The sequence below is a fragment of the Nicotiana sylvestris genome, chromosome 8 (genome assembly GCF_000393655.2).
Source record: "Nicotiana sylvestris chromosome 8, ASM39365v2, whole genome shotgun sequence".
Classification (NCBI taxonomy): Eukaryota; Viridiplantae; Streptophyta; class Magnoliopsida; order Solanales; family Solanaceae; genus Nicotiana; species Nicotiana sylvestris.
The window spans coordinates 189577362-189600202 of NC_091064.1; the positions used below are offsets into that span (position 1 = coordinate 189577362).

At 35.1% G+C, this 22841-nt stretch overlaps 2 protein-coding genes across 2 annotated transcripts; both read left to right on the forward strand.

Moving 5' to 3' along the window:
• Nucleotides 1–3531: 3531 nt before the first annotated feature.
• LOC104245031 (uncharacterized) lies at nt 3532–4140 on the forward strand. Its single transcript, XM_009800588.2, has one exon. It carries the CDS (start codon nt 3532–3534, stop codon nt 4138–4140), a length of 609 nt encoding a protein of 202 aa, XP_009798890.2.
• Nucleotides 4141–17426: 13286 nt separating this feature from the next.
• LOC104245032 (uncharacterized) lies at nt 17427–18898 on the forward strand. The gene is made up of 3 exons (XM_009800589.1): nt 17427–17533; nt 17613–18138; nt 18464–18898. The coding sequence occupies exons 1-3, from the start codon at nt 17427–17429 to the stop codon at nt 18896–18898; spliced, it is 1068 nt and encodes a 355-aa protein (XP_009798891.1).
• Nucleotides 18899–22841: the final 3943 nt, after the last annotated feature.

The window sequence follows — 22841 nt, forward strand, 5'->3', positions numbered from 1 at the left end:
GAAAGAAATTCTCTATTCAGGACCTTACTCATTCAACAATAGACCTATTATACTAAAGCAGTGGACACCAGTTTTTGATTTCAAGGAGGAATTTCCCACTGAAATTCCCTTATGGGTACAATTTCCTAATCTTCCAATGAATGGTTGGGGTCACAACTCTTTGAGTAGAATGGCTAGTGCAATAGGTACTCTAATCTATGCAGATGAGTGTACTGCTAAGAAAAAGAGAGTATCATTTGCAAAGATGTTGATAGAAGTAAATATTACCAGAGAATTGCCTACTGAGATAAAGGTAATGGACCCTAATGGAAAGACATTCCTACAAGATGTTAGGTATGACTGGAAACCAGAATTTTGCTAGAAATGCTTAGTGTTTGGACATAGATGTGGTGTGGAACAACAACAATATAAACAACAAGAGAAACAACAAGGCAAAAGAAGAGAAGCAAAGAAAGTAACAATGGAATGGAGAACTAAAGGCCCAGTGAAAGAAGTGGTTAATCCAGCAGGGAAGGATAACCTACAGCAGAGCGAATCACAGATGCTTAACCAAAGAAAAGCTGCAGATGAGGAGGATATCCAACCAATGGAAGATCATGCAAATGTTCAACAGGATCACATGTAGATAGCCTCTCAGCAACAGAGCATAATGGAAAACTCAATGGACAAAGGCAAAGCTATAGAGGACAGGTTTGAACTGGATATGACAAACTTTCCAGCTTTATCAGCCATTGCTATGAGGAATTCTTTTGGACCATTGACTAAGGGATCATGGTGTTTGAGTAGTGTACCTCCTGCTAAAGGAAGAGGTAGACTAATTTGCTGATGAAGTGGATATTTTGGAATATTAGAGGGGTGAATAAGAGGTATAAACAAAAAGAGTTATAAAAAAATATATTAGTAATCAAAGAATAAAACTAGCAGTCATAGTAGAAACAAGAGTTAAGGAACATAATGCTAGTAAAATCATATCAAATATACTGCCAGGGTGGAACTATGCTACCAACTATCAGGATGCTTCAAATGGGAGGAATACTTGGAACTCGCAGTGGTATAATGTTACTATCTTAAGTGTTGCAGCTCAATACATACATTGTTTGGTACAAGATAGGGTGGGAATAATTGATTGTGCAATTACAGCTATATATGGTTACAATACCATAGAGCAAAGGAAACAATTATGGAGTGGTTTGAAGGACATTGCAACAGGAAACACAAAATCATGGTTGCTATGTGGGGATTTCAATGCAGTCCTATATACCAATGACAGGCTGATGGGCAACCCCATTACATATACAAAAGTGCAGGATTTTGCTGACTGTGTAGCTAATCTAACTCTGAATGAACTGGCATGGATAGGTGACTATTACATATGGTCAAACAAGCAACATGGTGTAGAAAGGATCAGCAACAGAATTGACAGAGCTTTTGGCAATTATGAGTGGATGATGCAGTGGGGTCATGTGGCTACTAAATATGGATTGCCATACATATCTGATCATAGTCCAATGCTATTAACCCTTTACTCAGCTCCTAAACCTAGTAAAACACCTTTCAGATTTTTTAATATCTGGGCAGATCATGAAAGCTTTATACCCATTGTGGGAAGAGTCTGGAATCAATCTTTCACTGAGGACAAAATGAAGAACATTTGGATAAAATTGAAGAGGTTAAGGCCTTTGTTTAGGACCCTAAACACCGGGCACTATAGAACTATTAGTATGAAGATTGAACAAGCTAGAACAACCTTAGAGGAGGTGCAGCAGAAGATTATTATAGCATATAATGACAATCTGATTGAAGAAGAGAAAAGCCTGTTGCAGAACTTAGAAAAATGGTCCACTATTGAAGAAAGTGTATTAAGGCAGAAAGCAAGAACTAAGTGGATCAAACTGGGAGACTCTAATACCAAGTATTTTGCAGTTGTTATGAAGGAAAGAAGTCAGAGAAAGCAAGTAAATGAACTTGTTTCAATCATGGGAGATAAACTTGTTCATCCTGACAGCATAAAGAAGGAAGTGGTAGATTTCTATAAATCTTTAATGGGATCAGCAGCTCAATCTCTGCCTGTAATAGATAGAATGAACATGAGTAATGGGCCAAAACTATCACAAATGCAGAAACTTGCTCTATGTGCTGAGGTGACTGACAAAGAGATTTATAATGGATTATGTGCTATTGACAGCGATAAAGCACCAGGAATTGATGGCTACAATGCTTACTTCTTCAAGAAGGCATGTATAAAGCAGTGAAAGAGTTCTTCAGTACTGGAAAATTGTATAAAGTAGTGAATTGTACCTCTATTACATTGGTCCCTAAAATGGCCAATCCTAGTACAATAAAAGATTACAAACCTATCGCTTGTTGCACCATGTTATACAAGTTAATTTCTAAAGTCCTAGCTGGCAGAATACAACAAGTGATATCATCAGTAATAAGTGAATCTCAATCTAGTTTCATACCTGGAAGGAGGATAACAGATAACATTATACTAGCTCATGAGCTAGTCAAAGCTTATACAAGGAAGAACATTTCTACCAGATGCATGATCAAGATTGATCTCCAAAAAGCCTATGATTCAGTTGAATGGAGTTTTTTAGAGCAAGTCATGATTGAAATGGGATTCCCAGAAAGATTTGTGAATTGGATAATGGAATGTGTGAAAACTGTTAACTATACTGTTATGGTTAATGGAGAGACTACTCCAGCCAAAGGCCTAAGACAAGGTGATCCCATATCCCCTTTCTTGTTTGCAATTGTAATGGAGTATCTCAGCAAAAAGCTTAACAAATTGAAGGAGGTGAAAGAGTTTAAGTTCCATCCAAGGTGTGCAAAGTTAGGGATTACCCACTTAAGTTATGCAGACGATCTCTTGATATTTTCTAGGGGTGATCTCAATTTTGTCTCTCATATTCAAGATTGCTTCAATAATTTCTCTCAAGTGTCTCGCTTACAGGCAAATTTGAAAAAGAGCTCAGTGTATTTTGGAGGAGTACAATAGAGTACTAAGATGGAAATTATTCAAAAGTTGGCTACACAATAGGAGAATTACCATTTAAATATCTTGGTACTCCTCTTGCTACCAAGAAACTATCCCTGATACAGTGGCATCCTTTAATAGAAAAGATAGTTGCAAGGATTTCCTCATGGACTGCCAAAAAGCTCTATTATGCTGGAAGAGTGCAGCTGGTCCAAACTGTCCTATTTGGTATTCAATCTTACTGGTCACAACTATTCAACTTATCAATGAAAGTTATGAAGATGATAGAGGCTTATTGCAGAAGTTACATTTGGTCTGGGATCAACATCATTACAAAGAAATCCCTGGTGGCTTGGGATAGAATGTGTACATCTAAGTCAAGAGGGGGCTATGGTTTGATTAATTTACAAATGTGGAACAGGGCAGCTATAGCAAAACTGTGTTGGGATGTAGCAAGCAAATGAGATAGTTTATGGATTAGATGGATTCATGCATACTACATCAAAGATAAGAGGATAGAAGATATAGCAATCTCACAACAGGCAAGTTGGATGGTGAGACAGATTCTAAGTGCCAGAACAGTACTACAACAAATTCAACATAGGCAGCAGGCCAAAGAGAGCATGATCAGACAGTTCTATTATCAGTTACTGGGAAATAGTCCAAGAGTTGCGTGGAAGTCTATGATGTTCAAAAACAAAGCTAGACCAAAAGCTATATTCACAATGTGGCTACAGTTGCAAGGTAAACTTCTAACTGTAGATAGATTAATTAAATGGGGAGTCAATGTGGATCCAAGTTGTTCCCTATGTCAGCTGAATGATGAAACTAGAGATCATCTGTTTGTGAGCTGCTCCTTTACAAAAACAGTGTGGCAAAAGATACTACAATGGATGCGAAGGCAAGAAGTAATTGGAGATAACTGGGGGCAACATCAAGAATGGATAACACAGAGAGCTAAGGGCAGATCCTATGGAGCACAACTATACAGAATGGTTTATGCAGAGGTAACCCATGGTGTCTGGATTGAAAGGAACATGAGAATATTTCAACAGAGAAGTAGAAGTGATGATAGTATAACTAGAGAAATAGCCTACATATGTAATGTGCGAACTACAAAAGGAATCAGTAGTTTAGTTCAATATTTTATGTTTCATTAGACATAGTATATAGGATGAAATTGTTTTCTTGAGTTTTTTGATAGATATAGCTACTGAGGTATAAAGCAGACTATGAAATGTAAAGATTATCGGTGATTAATAAATTGTTAATTACCTACAAAAAAAAGTGGCAAGTAAAATGAAATTTTTAGTATATATGCCAAGTAAAAGCGAACGAATGGAGTATATCATTAGTACCAAATTTAGTAATAATTGGGGGAATAAAGTTGAATTAATTCCTCGCATATGATTGAGACTTGAACTGTCTCATTCATCGTTCGTTAGTTTCTCCGCATAATAAAATCTATTGCTGAATTCACATAATAATAATTAAGCAATCATTTCTTCTTTAATTTGCAGGTTGTATAACTTTTTCATGGCAATCTATAATGTAGTACGCTGAGGAATCAAACGAGAATTGGCTTTTGCTTCATTGTTTCACAAGTTGCACTTGTTAGAGGTTGTTTGGTTGGGGAACAATTATCGAGAGATTAATAATGATGGGATTAATTATAATATCGGAATTAGTAGTGGTAGAATTATTCAGTAGATGTACTTTTATTAATAGATATTTGATTTATTGGACAATAAAAAAGGAGATATACTGATATAATATCAAATGTGTTTTTAGTTGTATATTAGATAAGTTGGGATAAACTTTTTATTTCTAATTTTAACCTTGGACATTGAAGAACATTGTTAAAAGAACCTCGGAAAATAACTTCTTCTTTTTTTGTTATTTTGGTGTTTTATCTCATGATTAATAATTTTGGAATTATTATCCCACCCATAATAAATCATTGTGGTCTGGTCCTTCCCCGGACCCCGCGCATAGGAGGAACTTAGTGCATCGAGCTGCTCTTTTTTATCTCACTCACAATATGGGATAAAAATATAATATTACCTTTGTAGTATAGATAGTCCCTGAATTATTAATTCCGAAAGTAAAAATTCTATTAAATGTGAGATAAACTAATTGTAAATTTAATCCCGGGATTATAATCCTTTATTTCTTAGTCAAAGTATTTTCATGTTCATTACTCTAACAACTTTCTAAAATCTTGCTGTTTGAACCTGAAACACGTGCTGTGGAGGCTATATAACAAAGTTAAACATAAATATAATTTTGGTCTGTGAATTTGTTTTGCTTTTGTCGGGAAAAAAAATACCCAGAAGATGCTAAAAATAATAGTAATCGTCGTCGTTATGACTCATGAGCACATGAACTCTAATAATCATATTTCTCTTGGTACAGAAAAAGTTAGTTCGTATGGTTGTGTCTACATTATTATTCATAAAAACAATAATATTCTTAATCATTTTCAGATGTTAATTAGTTCTAATATAATTCTTGAACGTTTATACTGCCGGCCAATGACTACTGAGGGAAAACACTAGTCAACTGATATGTAATAACCGAATTGAATAAGCAGAATGCTCAATCATAAGAATATAGTGAAAAATGTCAGATTTGCAATTACGTTCATTTGTGCCAAATGGGAGGCGGGTGGAGAATTGTTTAGTGGATTCAACTGAATTCATCATTTCCAACACGAAATTTAGAATATATTTATATATGTATCTGTATGTGTTTTTGTGAGTGAAAATCATTAAATTTCAAACATATATTAATTATAAAATTATATTTTCAAACGTGTATAAATTCAATGTAATAACTTTAATAATGGAATCGATCAAGCTCTTACGCTCAACTGATATTATTTTCTACTATCTTATAAGTGAGAGTTAGCAGAGAGCTCTCGGTCAACATGTCTGTTTGTTGACGAGGGTAGTTTTGGTAATTTAAATTGAGTTCGTTATTCTAATTGGTTGACATCAAATGTTACTGTAGCAGCTTTGATTATCTTTCTTTGTGCTGACACTTTAGCCCTGAACAGTAGACCCCATCTGCACTTCTCAGTCATCACACCTCATTATGTATATGCTTTTATGGTGGACACCATTAGAAAAATAATTTTTTAATAACTCAAAAATAAATATTCAAATTGATGTCATTCTTTTGTATTGTGGGTCTTTATTATACCAATAAATTAAATATATTATAGCTGAAAATTAGAATAACTTTGAATATAATGTTTTATTAACATTGAATGAGTATCAAAATCAGTTATATTTTTTTGTAATTTTGAATTTGACCAAAGATTGGTCTTGTATGACTGTTTCTTTAACGTCTATATATTGATAACATATCATTAACTTTGATAATTATGTTTCTTTGGTTTTAAATGTTTATAACGTTGGATGGCAATGAATCCTTAATGGATTTTAACGTTTCTTTTACTACATCAGATGTCCAATTCCTTTGGACTATATATAAAACTATCTGATTGTGTTCATGAAGGAATGCGAACAAAATTAAAACTTTTCTTTCCTTTTCTTTTGTGCTGGGTTTTCTTCTGATTAATCTTTGTTGTTTTTGCTTCTAGTTATACTAGAAGAGCTTGTTAAATCCTGGGGGATATACCTAATTTTATTTATTACGGTGTGAGCGAAATATCCTTAAGGATAATGTATTTGACACGCCTCAAGCTAAATATTTTATTCTCCATAATCATCCAATTTTTCCAACAATCTTAAGGATATTTCCACGTTGTTGTAATGGAGAATAATGCAGCAGTTGTTGGAGTGTTTATGAATAAATATGTTACAACTAAAAGTCCAGAACAACACCTATTCGTTGAGAAGCTAAAGGTAGCAACTCAAACTTATGATGTGGTTGAAGAATGTCAAAAAACAAATTACTATGGGGCAAAACAGATGATTCAAGAATTATTACCTTAACTTCAATTTTCTGATTCACCTCGTATTGTCAACGTCACCTCCTTTGGTGGAAAGCTGGAGGAAGATGACTAGTATTCTTTATGGATGAGGAGTTCACAATTGCACGTCACTAATGAATTGTCAAGGTCTCCGTTTCAATTCCACCTTGTGATGTAAAGATACTTCATCCATTTATTCTTTTCTTCAGAAAAAGTAAAGGTATGATCCTCGATTATGCATTTTAAAAATCTTGAATCCTGAGATAATAAGTTCAAATTTGTTTGGACTAAATGAAGAAAAGATAATTTATGTTACAACTATTATGTTTAGCCTCTTTCGTCAAATCATTGAAATGGTGTGTATTTTTAAATATTATTTAAAAGTTGGCGATCTTTTATTATGAATTTGATGTCTCTAAATATATATATTTGAGACAAAATATTTGGGTGAAGTTATATTATTTGCTTATTATTTATAAAATAAAACTCTGCGAAAAGATTATCTCCTTAACCTGAAATTTTCGGAAATGTGGGGGACCGTGATGTCCAGAGTTATATAGTCTGATCCTAAGAAAGGAAAAGGCGATAAAATTATTTATTAATGTCATAATAAAGCCTTACAAAATTGAGATTTTTTATGGCAAAAATTTATATTGAAAGATCAAAAATATTTTATATTTTTGGCTTTGAAAAGTTATATTTCTTCAGATCTCTTAGTCATTTGTGTGATGAAGAAATCATTGAATTATGATCCGCTTCCTATTGATTTGAGATATTTCTGTAGAAGTTAAAGTTGCTTCTATATTTTAGAAAATTTTATTTTGGTGCTTGACTATAGAAGATACATAAAGAAAATAAATTTTCATGTGTTGAAAGATGTTTCAAAAGGGACTTGTACAGAAGTCAAGTTTTATTTCATTTGAGATGATTTTATGCTTTATTTGAGAAATACTATAAGTTAGTATTTTGTATGTGGATTTTCCACTGTATTAGAAAGATACAATGATGATATTGAATCTCTGATTCAAATGAGGAAAAACTAGCTAGTTGTTGTGTGATCAACTTTTGGTGGATGTTGTGGTATTAAATTGCTTGGAAGTAAGGTTGATTAAGCAACCTCTTGGTGAATTAAACCGACAATAATTATGTCGATGAATTGTGATTGTCAAGGCGCAATAGCCATTGTAAGAAAAAAAATCTTTCAATGGGAAGAGTAGATACATTCTCTTGAGACATAATGTGAAAAAGTAATCTGCTAATCTTCTTCTTTGTGCTGGGTTTTACTTTATTCGATCTTTGTTGTTTCTGCTCCTAGTTTATACTAGAAGAGCTTGTTGAATCCTGGGGGATACGCCTAATTTTATTTATTACGGTGTAGGCGAAATATCCTTAAGGACAGTGTCTTTGACACGCCTCAAGCTAAACCTTTTATTCTCCATAATCATCCAATTTTTCCAACAGACACGTGGTTATAGTGATAGAATTATCTTCTCTCTTGCCTATTATCTACTCTCTCTATGTCTAACTAATGCTTTGTTGCTACTTTAACAATGAAAATAAATTTCCTTACTGAAATAAATGATATGTTGACAAACCCATTATAAAAGATTAACTAATGTTATTAAACATTCATAAATCACAATCCTTTTTTGTAGCTTATTTATAATTAGCTTAGCAGACATCACAAATCTTTCAGTATTTACTACTTTTAAAAAACAATGCTTAATCATAAATTTATTTAAAAATTTATAACAAATTTTAAAAACTAAAGTTAGATGGAAAATTTCAAGAGAAACATATTAATTAAATGAGAAGAAAAACTAGAGTTTAGATGGAAAATTTCAAGGGAAATATACAAATTATGTGAGCAATTAACATTAATACATTTAAAACTAAACTCTAAATAAATATCTTAATATGTAGATTTTTTCCACAGCTAGGTGTTGGATTAAAGAAAGTGTAATCTTAGGGTTCATTTGGTTCACAAACAAATTATATTGAAATTATGCTACATGAGCCTCCTTTGTATTTCTCAGTTTAATTAGTGAGCTAACACTTTCTTATTAGTATTTTTTTTTTCAATTCCAATGCTAGGATTCATAATATCAAAATAGACAATGAAAATTCACATGTAACTACTACAGAGTTCTCTATCTGTTTTGAACATCGAAAAAACTAAAGATGTTGTCATGTTACTCATTTCCTTCAGCCTCTAATTGATTGAGGATAAATTATTAAAGTCAATAACGAAGTGCATACATCTTTACTTTTTTTTCGACAATAAAATTTATAAATCTCAAGATTTAGAGGATCACTTAGTTAAATAATTCTTACATTAATGCTATTATTTAGTTAACTTTTTAAATTATATATGTCAAAACTTTAACAGGTACTTTTTGATGGAGACAACATTACTAGAGAACCTAGGAACAATTGTTTTGAATAACTATATATAAAAAAAATTACTCATGCTATAAATAGGACTCAATCATGCGAGCTCTTTCTGAAATTTGATGTTTATGTAACAGTTGGTTCATAAACAAATTATATTGAAATTATGCTACATGAGCCTCCTTTGTATTTCTCAGTTTAATTAGTGAGCTAACACTTTCTTATTAGTATTTTTTTTTTCAATTCCAATGCTAGGATTCATAATATCAAACTAGACAATGAAAATTCACATGTAACTGCTACAGAGTTCTCTATCTGTTTTGAACATCGAAAAAATTAAAGATATTTGTCATGTTACTCATTTCCTTCAGCCTCTAATTGATTGAGGATAAATTATTAAAGTCAATAACGAAATGCATACATCTTTACTTTTTTTCGACAATAAAATTTATAAATCTCAAGATTTAGAGGATCACTTAGTTAAATAATTCTTACATTAATGCTATTAATTAGTTAACTTTTTTAATTATATATGTCAAAACTTTAACAGGTACTTTTTGATGGAGACAACATTACGAGAGAACCTAGGAACAATTGTTTTGAATAACTACATATAAAAAAAAATTACTCATGCTATAAATAGGACTCAATCATGCGAGCTCTTTCTGAAATTTGATGTTTACGTAACAATTGGGACCAATAAAATTATGAAATTTTGTTCCATTTAAATAATTTCAAGCGGGAAAAAAAATTATTTGAAGTTGGAGTCAAATAAATATAAAGGTTGGCCTTATTATATAAAAAAAAAAAACAAATTCTTTTAAGCATGTCTTTAATGCAATGAACATTTAAGTCATTTACTATAATTTAATATGAGGAGTACTTGAAAAGAAGCTTACAAAGAATATTATGAACATCAAAAAATAGCAAAATAACGTCAAATATGTGAATTACTTTGTAAGTAATATTAGAAAAAAAATAAATTATAGGCACCATTTAAGCCTGTGCTAATATAAGTGTCTTGAACAAGTGACACTTATAACTTTATTAATGACACAATCATCTATGTGTGCACAATTCTTTTAATGCTTCGGGAAGAAGGAATTAAAACTTAAAAGAGTTAGCTCGATAATCAAGCAATAGAATTAGATATAACCTCTCACATCAATGCTACTAATCCAATTGGTCTTGTTAGGAGTACGAGCTATTTTATTTCTGTCTAACAAAATCAATTTATATTATTATTTTTTGCATAATTTATCTTTGAACTAAATGACCTCTAAATATATAGTGGCGATATAGTAGTTTATAGAAGCCTATGAAAAAGTTACTACACTATAACTTTAAAAGTTTAATTAGGATTTGTATCATTCCCCAATTTCCCTCAATGGTTGATTTTGAGACTTAAATTATAGCCGGTGTATCTATAAACAAAGAAGCTTATTTTGATTTATAAAAAGTTTGCATAAGAGAAAGTGGAAGGTGTTACCAGGACAATAAAAGTGGTGAATTCATAAAACATTATTATTCCGGAATCAATCAAAAATTCATATTGATATATACGGTGGAATCGGGTTACACACCGCAACAAAAAAATAAGGGTGGATTGATATAGAGTAATAAGGGTGAATATTCACATTGATATTGATATATGGTGGCCTTTCATAGAAGGGATTATAAACAAATATTTTTAGCATTACCCCCTCATCATCAAATTGGTTTAGGGCAAAATATCAACCTATTTAACAAAGAAGGGATCTTTACACAAATTGGTTTACTTTTTTTAGTTATATACATAGTTTATATATTGATTATACATAATTGTATACATATAATATATAAATTATGTATATGTTATACCTCCACCTGTTATTTTTAGTTTAAACGATTTGGTGGACGGCCATTTGGGTTAATTCCTCAACAAATAATGTACTAATGGATATGAAAGTGTAAAAATAGCACAGGCTAGTCAGCTTTTGGACTGGTCATTCAAAAATAGCCAACGTTTGCAAAGTCATTGAAAAATAGTCACTATTTTGCTGCAACAAGGAAAGTTCCAACATAATATACTGGAGATTGGTGCACTTATTTATGAACTTCCAGCATATTATGTTGGAACTCCAACACGCTAAAAGTTCCAGTATATTATATATTGAAGTATTTTTTTCGAATTTTGAACAATATTTTCGTTCAAATTATCTTTATATAAAAATGACTAAATTTCGATTACTTTTGAAACTATGATTACATTTAAATGACCACTTATAATGTAAATATGGTTATTTTTTAATTTTTCCCCCAATAAAAGTTGGATGTTCAGCCCAAGGAAATAGTGTTTCGCAATACAGAATGGGGTTGATATTCTACATTTAAGAGTTGGAGTGGATTTAGGTCTGACATAACCAGATTTTCAGCCAATTGGCAGTGATAGAATTAGATTTTGGCCCAAATGTGTAATTGGAAATTTTCATTTCAGCGCTAAAGTTGCAAAAAGCTTTTCACACAGATCCCAATACAAAGGACAAGTCCACGTGGGTCTGCATTTGCTGACGTCACATGTTGTAGGCGCCTTTTCATATATTCATGTGGGACCCAAGGAGTGCTTTCAAGTGAAGAAAAAATTGACCAAGTGATAAATTTCACATTGAGTTCAAGTTTAAACTTTAAACCATAAAATGTGGCAATTTGTTAGGTTGTTAGCATTAAATTGTTTATAAATAAATGGACACATTGACTTTCACCTTTTAAATCAATCATCAACTATAATTTTTTTAAATAATTTCGAGGCGACATGAGATATTAAATTATTGATATATCTGATTTTAGCCTCAGCCAATTTCTTTAAACTAACAATTTCCTTAAAAATCATCACTAAAAATAGGTCAATCTTCTCTATGCTCTCTTTAGGAAATATGGATCTCGTCAAAGAGTAAATTGTATAAGTATATTTTTTTTTAATGCATCCATTTTATTTACTTCTAATGGGAAAGTTTAAAAACATACTATGATTCAGCTATTACCTGATTTTTTGTCAGTACACTATAGGATGCCTACAACATTTGTCACTAAAAAAAGTTTAAAATGTTAAACTTTTCACACTCTATACACCTTGTATACAACAACAATAGCTACAACATACCCGTTATATTTCCAAAATATAAGGTTTGAGAAGAGTAATGTGTACAGTGTACGCAAATCTTATCTCTACCTTATAGAAATAAAGAGGTTGTTTGGTGTGATGGCCTTTTAAGTCATCACTTGTTTTAAAATGAAATTCTGCGTTCTGAGGCCTTTAAAACCTCATTTAGCATCACCTCGTTTTGTGTGCACAGTCCGGGCACGTAGTCGGAAAACCTATAAATCTATGAAAAATGATAAATTTTGACTATAAAATGAGTTAATTTGACTTCAGTCAACGTTTTAAATATGAGACTTGGACGTATGCCCGGAATCGAATTCCGAGGTCCCAAGCCCGAGAAATGAATTTTTGAAAGAAATTATTTTCTAAAAAATACAAAGGTTTTTGAAAGTGAAATGTTATGTGAAACCTGTGGTATCGGGCCCGTATTATGGTTCCGGAACCCGGTACAGGTTCAATATGATTTATATGTGTTGTCGGTAAAGTTTGATAAGAAACGGAACCCATTTGACATGATTCGGACCTTAAATGCAAAATTTGATGTTAAGAAGTTTTGATAAATTTCATTGATATTGAGGTTTAATTCGATGCTTCTGATATTATTTTGGTGATATGAGTACACGAATAAGTCCGTGGGATATTTTTGAGGTTGTGTATATATTTGGTTTGGAGCCCTGAGGGCTCGGGTGAGTTTTGGATAGGCCACGGAGTGCATTTTAGACTTAGAAAGTTGCAGAAATTTTGCTGGTATGATCAGGCCTGCAGGCTTCGCATTTGCGAAGCTTGGCTCGCAAATGCGAAACCAGCCCAGGTCTGTCTTGCCCGCAAATGCGAGGCTTTGATCGCAAATGCGATTAGTCCTGTTTCAGGCTTGAGTCGCAAATGCGACTCCCTTCTCGCAATTTCCAACTCGCAAATTTGAGGGTCCCTTTCGCAAATGCGAAAGTCCAGCTTCCCTGAAGGGTTCGCAAATGCGAACCCTGTTTCACATTTCTCAACTTAGCAGAGGTCGGGGTTCGCAATTGCTAACCCCTATTCGCATTTCTCATACCTGCGACCTGCAACTTTTATACTTAGACGATTTTAAACTCATTTTTCATATCCTCTCAAAACATAAACACATTAGGGCGATTTTTCAAAGGCTTCTTCTTCTCCAAATCAATTGTAAGTCGTTTTTAACTCATTTCCTTCAATCATTAACATCTTTTAACATGAATTCAACTTAAAATCAATGATTTTCATGGGGGAAATTGGGTGTTTTGGGTAAGACCTAGGTTTTTCAAAACTTGGGGATTTGGACCTCGATTTGAGGTCCGATTTCAAAACAAATTATATATTTGGGTTCGTGGGGGAATGAGTAATCGGGTTTTGGTTCGAACCTCAGGTTTTGACCATGTGGGCCCGGGGGCAATTTTTAACTTTTTGAGTAAAACGTTAGAAAACTAATTTTCATGCATTGTATTCATTTAGCATTTATTGATGTAATTAAGTAACTTGTGCCTAGATACGAGCGAATTGGTGGTGGAATCAAGGGGTAAAGTTATAATTGAATCGTGAATTATGTTCGTAGCATCGATGTAAGTGTTTGGTCTAACCTTAGCTTGAGGGATTATGAGTGTGTCTTATTTGTTGCATGTTAATTGTGGAGTACGACGTATAGGCATGGTGACGAGTATCTATATGTTGGTGTCAAGCATGCCTGTGAGTCTTGTATTATAATTGTTATGACTTCGTTGTGGTTTATTGCGCTTCATATGTTATTATCACCATTGTTCCCTTGCCGGGATGTTTGTTTGATATTATTGTTCCCTTGCCGAGATGTTTGTTTTGATAGTATTGTTCCCTTGCCGGGATGTTTGTTTGATATTATTGTTTTCTTGCCGAGATGTTGTTGAAATATCATTGTTCCCTTGCCGGAAAGTTGTTATATTGCTCTTGTTCCCTTGTCGGGATTCCTTGTGGTTATTGTTGGCTTGTAACTGGGAGTGGGTGGTACTCCTACCACAAGATATAATGAAATGGGAGCGGGTGGTACGCCTACCACGAGATATAATGAAATGGGAGCGGGTGGTACGCCTACCATGAGATAAATGAAATGGGAGCGGGTGGTACGCCTACCACGAGATAAATGAAATGAGAGCAGGTGGTACGCCTACCACGAGATAAATTAAATGAGAGCGAGTGGCACGCCTGCCACGAGATACATGAAACGGGAGTGAGTGGCACGCCTGCCACGAGATACATGAAATGAGATCGGGTTGCACGCCTAAGATGTGAAAAGAAAGTGAAATCTGCCTTTGTTTTCCTTATTCTTGTTATTGGTTGGATTTTGATTCCTTTATAGTTATCTTGATATTCAGTTTTACCTGTTTTCCCCGAAGCATGTTTCCCCTTCCCATCTTTATTTGTTTATTCTGTCTAGTCCTAGCCTCGTCATTATTTCGCCGAGGTTAGGCTAGACATTTACCAGCACATGGGGTCGGTTGTGCTGATACTACACTCTGCACTATGTGCAGATCCCGGAGCAGCTTTTGGACCGTAGTGTGGAGGCTACCTTCAGTCCACGTGGAGATCCAAGGTAGACGTGCAGGCGTCCGCAGGCCTTGGCGTCTCCTCTATTCCTATTTCCTGTTTCATTTTTCCTTTTATTCAGAAACGGTGTATTGTCATTTTCTTCAGACTTTGTATGTAGTAAATCTTAGACCGTCTGTGACACTGTGACACCAAGTTTTGGGTGCTTTAGGTTTTAAGAGTTGTAATAGATACAGATTTCAGATATTTAATTGTTATCTTCCGCTTAATTATTTAAATATTTCGCTGTTTATACGTTATCGCTTTATATCTGTTAAAAAGAATTAATTGGATAATGGAGTAATTAGTTTAAAGGATTGATTTGGCTAGCTCACATTAGTAGGCGCCATCACGGCTTCTGATGGTGGAAAATCCGGATCGTAACATTTGGATAGGCCCACGACTCAAGAAAGCAAAGGTTTGAAAAAGAAAATTAGTGGTAAAGAAGTCATATTAAAAATAATAAAGTCAGAAATTATAACAAAAACAAAAAAATAATAAAGCAATAAGAAAACCGACACATAATAGTATATCCTTGCTATACCTTGATGTTGATGTTACAAGGGGAAAAAAACCCTATTATTACCACCTTTTTATAATATCCCTTCATTTGGATTGATAATGTCTTGCTTTTTGTTTTAACATGTCATATGTGACAAATCCTGTGTTAAATTCTTTAGAAAAAGTGATCATTGTTGATAATACGGGGATAATAAAGACACTGTCCTATTCCATATTCCATTGTAACAAAAGAAGAAGTTTGATTCTTATATTTGGAATGGACAATAAAATTCAACATTCAGTTCTAAAGATTCTTTACCAGGGTAATAAGTTAAAAGTATTATTTACACATGAAAATGACAGAAATAACCCTTAATTTTATCATATGGACAAAATATGGTACAAATAGAGGAATTCAGAAAGTTGCCAGAGCAGAAAAGGTTAAACAAAAGGGAAATGAAAGCACAGTGTCTGTATCACTTTCACTTCAATCATTCCTCAAGCTCCGTTATGTGTTTAGAGGTGATATTTTAATAAAATTAAATTATAAATTTACAAATTTAAATATGCGCTGATATTTGATTAAAGGTTGATTAAAAAAGAAAAATTTTTAGAGGCATAAGTTAAATATATTTACTAGTACATCAAAGGTATTCTTGTTATTTAGTGGTTCTAATGTGTTAAATGTATGCGCCAAAAATTATCTTAGATATTAAATCGTATTAGCATTAAGTAGGCCCTTATGAGCTGCAATGTGTCATCAGTACGACTTCGATAAAGGCCTGCCCAAGGTCGAAGTAGTCTCTTAAAAGGTGAAGGGCAGAGTCGATGAAGTTATTGAAGATCAGGGTTTTTAGGTATATGTTCCCTATAAATAGAAAGAGACACAATAATAGGGGGAGAAGATATTCACTTGTAAGAAAACACATTGACTTTCTCTGTAGAATCTGGTTTTATTGCAAACATACAACATATACCTATTTTGTTAATATTCTTACCTAACTTTTCCACTCGATCCAAGAACAATTTGAACATTCGAAGGTTCATCAATCATTCATCATTGTCAGAAGGAATATCCATAAATCTCACCCCTTTTCGGGTGGCTCACACTTTCTTATTTACTTAAATAATATTCATTGATATTTATTGTTATTTAATGTTATCCCTTTCTTTTTGGGTCATTGAATATTGCTAGTGTTATCAACATTTATTGTCATTTGGATAATATACATATTATATTATTACAAAATCACTTAACGTATCTTTTGGACATTAATATTGGCTAAGATTGACTCTATTTTATTAAATCTAACTGGCTAAGCCCAGATCTAAATTTTGTGTCAAACAGTTTGGCGCCGTCTATGAGGATTTCTTAGCTAATCTTTTAGTTTCCATTAGATCTACAACTCACGTGATTTGCTAACCTAACAAACCACAATGGTTTTCTCCTTCTCTGCACGTATAGAGATTTACATGCATGTAATCAAGGAGACAGAACTAAGGTGACAGGTGATATCCCCGGCAATCGCATAAACGCTATCAACGAGAACTATGAAATGTTGGGCGATGACGTGACACCCACTGCCTCCCCTAGGTGCGAAAGGTTGCCTCCCACCCATTGTAACACAACAAAACCAAATGGAAAAGGGGCCTCCACGTCCACAGGATAAGGGACACCACCGGGCATGAAAACGCTCTCAAAGCGTTGTTGATCGATACATCAGTAAGCGTGCTCAACAAACAACCTCCATGCACAACCATAGAGACCGCAATATCCCATACAGTACATCGAGGAGACGAATAGGGCGATCAACCAGACCCTCCAACGCCAGGTATAACTCATAATGTTATTAATAGTGCATGTGACAAGCGTCCTCGTCGTTGTTTTGAAGAGAATAGAAGAAATGGAGAATGAGAACAAATTGCTCAAAGACCAACTGAAAGAATACCAAGAACGAGTCGACAAGATACGTGATGCCCCTAAGCTACTACCAAAGAGGGACACCGGCAGGTTCATAGAACAGTCGTATAGCGAGGAAGCAGCCCTACATACTATACTAAATACCTTCAAAAATACCACCGTATCTCAGGATATATGAAGGAACAACCGACCCTGAAGATCACGTGACTCAGTACGTCACTTCCATGAAGGGCAACGACCTTGCCAAGGAACATGTGTACTTTATTTTGCTGAAGAAATCTGGCGAAACCCTTACTGGAGGGGCATTAACATGGTACTCACAGCTACCGGCCCGCTCTATTAAAACCTTTGAAGAAATGGACGAAAAATTCGTGATGGCGGATGCCAGGGCCAAGAAAGCCGAAACAAGAGTAAACAACATCTTCATCATCAATCAATCCATAGGAGAGGGACTAAGGGACTTCATCGCCCGATTTAATAGGGTAAAGATGACCTTACCAAATATATCCGAAGAGATGGCAGTCGCAGCCTTTCAGAACGGGTTGAGTAGAGAGGGTTTAAGAGCGACTAGAAAGTTGCTGAGCCAGTTGATGAAGTACCATCTGACCACTTGGGATGAAATCTATAATGCTTATTGTGCCGAAGTCCGGGCAGATGACGATGACTTTAATAGGTCAACTCGATGGCTCATCTCGGTATAAGCCGAACCCAGGAGAGAATGAAGAGATAACATGATGAAGGATTACTCAATCCCATGGTCGAACAGAGAACGACATCAGCCTTACTTTAGGGCCCCCGTCCCTCCTTTCTTCCGCTATAATGAGGGTCCATCTAGGTCGAAGATGAAGACTCATAGGAATAAGAGAGGTATGCCCCCTATTATTTGCTCACAACTTTTGTGTTTCACCTACAAAAATAGTCTACGCCCTGGAAAAACTCAGAACAAAGGTGAAGTGGCCGCCAAATATGAGGTCCGAACCAAGTACTAGAAAATCTGATGCCTTCTACGAATTCCACTAGGAATGCGGGCACAGGACAGAAGATTGCATCGCCCTAAGGCAAGAGTTTGTGGACATTTTGAAGCAAGGACACCTTAAAGAGCTGCTGAGCGACAAGGGAAAGAGCACCTTCGCCAGGGGTCGAGAACGTCAAGGCCTGCCGAAGTCGCGCTCATGGGACCGCACCATCAATATGCTTATTGGCGGCAACGATGATGCCTCCTTCAACGGTATCAAGTTCATCGTCAGTCACAAGCTCAAAAGATCTATCACCCACGAACGGTATGACAGGCTCGAAAAAAGTATCATCTTCGAAGAGTCAGATGCCGACGATTTGACTTTCCCTCACAATGATGCTCTTGTCATTACTTTACGAATTTTAGATACTGATGTTAAGAGTATCATGGCAGATGATGAGAGTGGAGTATGCATTATCCATCCCCAAGTCTTCGCCTAGATGAGACTCAAGGACAAGATAGCGCCACGCTACATCACACTAATGGGTTTTAACAATGTAGTTTAATGGACCTCAGGAGAAATTACACTCACTGTCCTCACCAACGGCATAACTCTGGAGACAATGTTCCACGTCATAGACTAGGCCACCGCATACAATGTCGTAGTAGGACAACTATGGATACATCCCATGAAAGTCGTCCCCTCCAGCTTATACCAAGTGATCAAGTCCTAACACCTTGGGGAATATTCAGCATACAGGGGAACAACGCACGTCCCAGGAATGCTACCGCATCGCCATAGATGGCTCGACGATCAACAAATGAAAGATAAGGAAAAAGAAGCATATTAATCAACAATGTTGAGGTCGACACAAGAAGAGACCAGGGACGTCATCATGAACCCCAAAAAGGTCGAAGCCGCATACTCAACTATTGAGGACCTCGACCCTGTTCAATTAAATCCCAGAAACCCCAGCAAAAAGTCCTACATCGATTGTAAACCCTAAGAACCAGGTAAGTTTAGTCAATTTTAATAACTAACGCAAATTTGTTTGCCTTCAACCACACAGATATGTCGGGCATCCCCAAAGAGATCACCACACACAAGTTGAACGTCGATCCATTCTATCCCCTATAAGGTAAGTCAGGCGAAAGTTCAACCCCACCATCGATAATAAAGTCCACGAGGAGGTAGAAAATCTATTAGAAAATGGATCCATCAGGGAGTCGAAATACCCCAAGTGGATATCTAACGTGGTGATTGTCACACCTCCTTTTTCACCCGCGCCACCGCCAAGGGGCGCGGAGGGGAGTTTTCCCAATTAAAGGACGATCGAAACGGGATTTATTATTTAATTCAGAGTCGCCACTTGGGAGATTTATGGTGTCCCAAGTCACCAGTTGAATCCTGAATCGAGGAAAATATTGACTCTGTTTAATAGTTTGCGAACCAGAAATCCGAGTAAGGAATTCTGTTAACCCGGGAGAAGGTGTTAGGCATTCCCGCGTTCCGTGGTTATAGCACGGTCGCTCAACTGTTATATTCGGCTTAATTATCTGATTTTTATACAATTATGAACCTATGTGCAAATTTTAACTTTTGACCACTTTTATTATTATCATTATTATTTTAACAGAGAATTGCAACGTTGTGAAAACATATCTCAAACCATGTCACATCAATGTACCCGTGGTTATCGACACACTTCGACTCCGTTGAGATTTAGATTTGGGTCACATAAATGTGCACCCGAGTTTAAGAAAGTAAATTATTAAAGGCACGCCTAAAGCAACTAGCAGATTATCATTTTTGGGAAGGCCATGAACTTTTGCTAAGCAGCTCATCCCGAAGTCTAAGGAATTTTAAAAAAACACTTATAGAGGGCCCCACAACTTGTGTATTTTTTGTTTGTCGAGGCTCGTCTCATATTTTTAAAAGGAATTTGCAACGTCGTGGAAATGCATCTTGAACCACGTCACAATCGATGTACCCGTGATTAGCGACACATTTCGACTTCATTGAGATTTGGATTTGGGTCACATAAATGTACACCCGAATTTAAGAAAGTAATATTATTTAAAGTACGCGCCTAACAGTGACTAACGCGTTATTACTTTGGGGAAGGCCGTGAAACTTGCTAAACGGCCCATCCCGAATTCTATGCATTCATGATATCCATTTGATGAGGGCCCCGCAGCTTGTGCATTTTATCTGGCGAGGCTCGTCTCATTTTTATTTAAAAGGGTAAACCTAAAGCAACTATGATTTGCTATTTTTATTGTCTCTAAAGTAAAATGAGAAGTCCTAATTAATTACAAGCGTGCAATGTCCCAGCTTTTGTTTGTTCGAAACAACAACTTAACGGTGGCGTACCTCAACGACAATACATAACTTTATTTTAATTGACAGACGTGAACTCCTAAAATTCCTAAACTAATTTATCGTACTCATTAACTATTACGAACCATGGGTTTTAATGAACCGATTTAGTGTAAATGATCCTTTCTTTTCCTGACTTTTAACTATTTTCAACACTAATCTACCAACGACATTTCAGGTTTTGCTTACTATCGAATTCAGAAACTGTTATTCAACGAAGACATCCTAATACACTGGCATGATTAATGATAAAATTACTAGCGAGTAGGGTGAATATTACTAGATCAGCTCGTGAATTGGAATCTTATTACAAGTTCATTACTCTTTTAACCTGACCTTAATCTAGACCCGCCTATTACTGATGACATTCGAGTTACTCCAAACTGATTCAACGATCCCATTTTCACAAACCTGTTGGACTGACTACACTTCATGCCATTCCAAGGTTTCAACTTAACATTTTTTCAATGTTATACAATGCATAACAGATAACCCATCTTAAAAAAATAGTTTTGATTATACACATAACTATTATCTATGTAACAGGAAAACATCTAAACTAACATCAATTAAAATGCAGGCAGTCCTCAGTTGATCAATAAATGTGTTCGAACATTTCCTTTCAAGCTTACATCAATGTAGTTCAGAGTAGTGTACCTGGTATTGGAATACAAGAAGAAGAAGATCAGCAGAGTAGTATGTAACCCAGCGACAGCAGCAATAACCAGCAACAACCAACAGAAATAACCCAGTAACAGATTTTAAAAGGAAGAACCAACAGAATTCCAGCAACACCAACAACGACACAAACCCCCAGTAACTGATCCCAATAGCTTGGTAGCAACCAAATACCAATCAAAACTCAAGCAGACACACCCCTAGAATTTTAGTAATCAAAAGAAAACTCGAAAAACACAGCCCCACAGTTAAAGCTGAAGCTCTTTTCAGTTTCAATGGAATAGTATTGGTTGAATTAGGCTCACTCTTAAGACTCTTCTAGTCTTTCAGACTGTTCAATGCCTAAGGTCTGCCCCAAAAGAAAAGTCCAGACCAGACTAAGAAAGGATAAAGAGAACTGTCTTTCTGCTCCCAAAAAACCAACCCTTTCTGTGTAAAACTTGTACTGTGTAAAACCTATCCTCTCCAGATTTTTTCAGAAAATCCTCTTATCCTCTCAAAAAAACTCCCCTTTTTCTGTCTATAAATGACTCTATTTATATCCAAACACTGACCCTGCCCCCCTTACCTAATCAGATTCTGCCCATCATCTTCCTTTACAGCCCATTATCAAGTGTTTTGTGCCCAAAGGTATGGGCAGCTTATAATAATCAATTAATCCCCCATGCTTTTATGTTTTGTTCCCCACTAATACTAATCAATTCATTAGTTTAATGGTATTTTAATACTTAGTGGACAGAGCACTCAAACCAACCATTTCTTCCTGTTTTCAATTTCCAAATTACCCCCTAAAGTCCTGAAATTACTGCCCTAGTCCAATCCCTTGTACTTTATCAGCTATAACCAATTTCTTTAATCAAAATCAAACAACTCAAACCTCACAGATTATATCAAACAGCAAACTACAATAGCTATAATCAATCCAGCCTACCAAATTTCTAACAACTAAATGACTAAGGCTGAATTCTAACTGGAACCAACATACTGAACTTGAATCAAAACCACATTAACACCACACAATACTCAACAGAACCATTAAAACTGAAACTGAAAATTGAACCAAAATTAACATAAATGCAGGATCATTGTCAGCATATTGACAATGCCCTGAAGCTAATTACCTAAAGATCAGCACCTACAACATTCGACCTTAAATCATTTGACGAAACTACTAATAAAAACTTGAATTAATCGATGATATCTAATTAACCAATTGCCTAAAACAATTGACAGCAATCAATCAGAAATGGACAATCAGGCAATTCAAACGACATTGACAAGAACAAGGATTTATAATAAAACTTAACTAATCAACGAACTTATTCGAACCGACTACACAGCCTATAATTAACAACGGACAGAAACAAATTTGACCAAATAAAAAG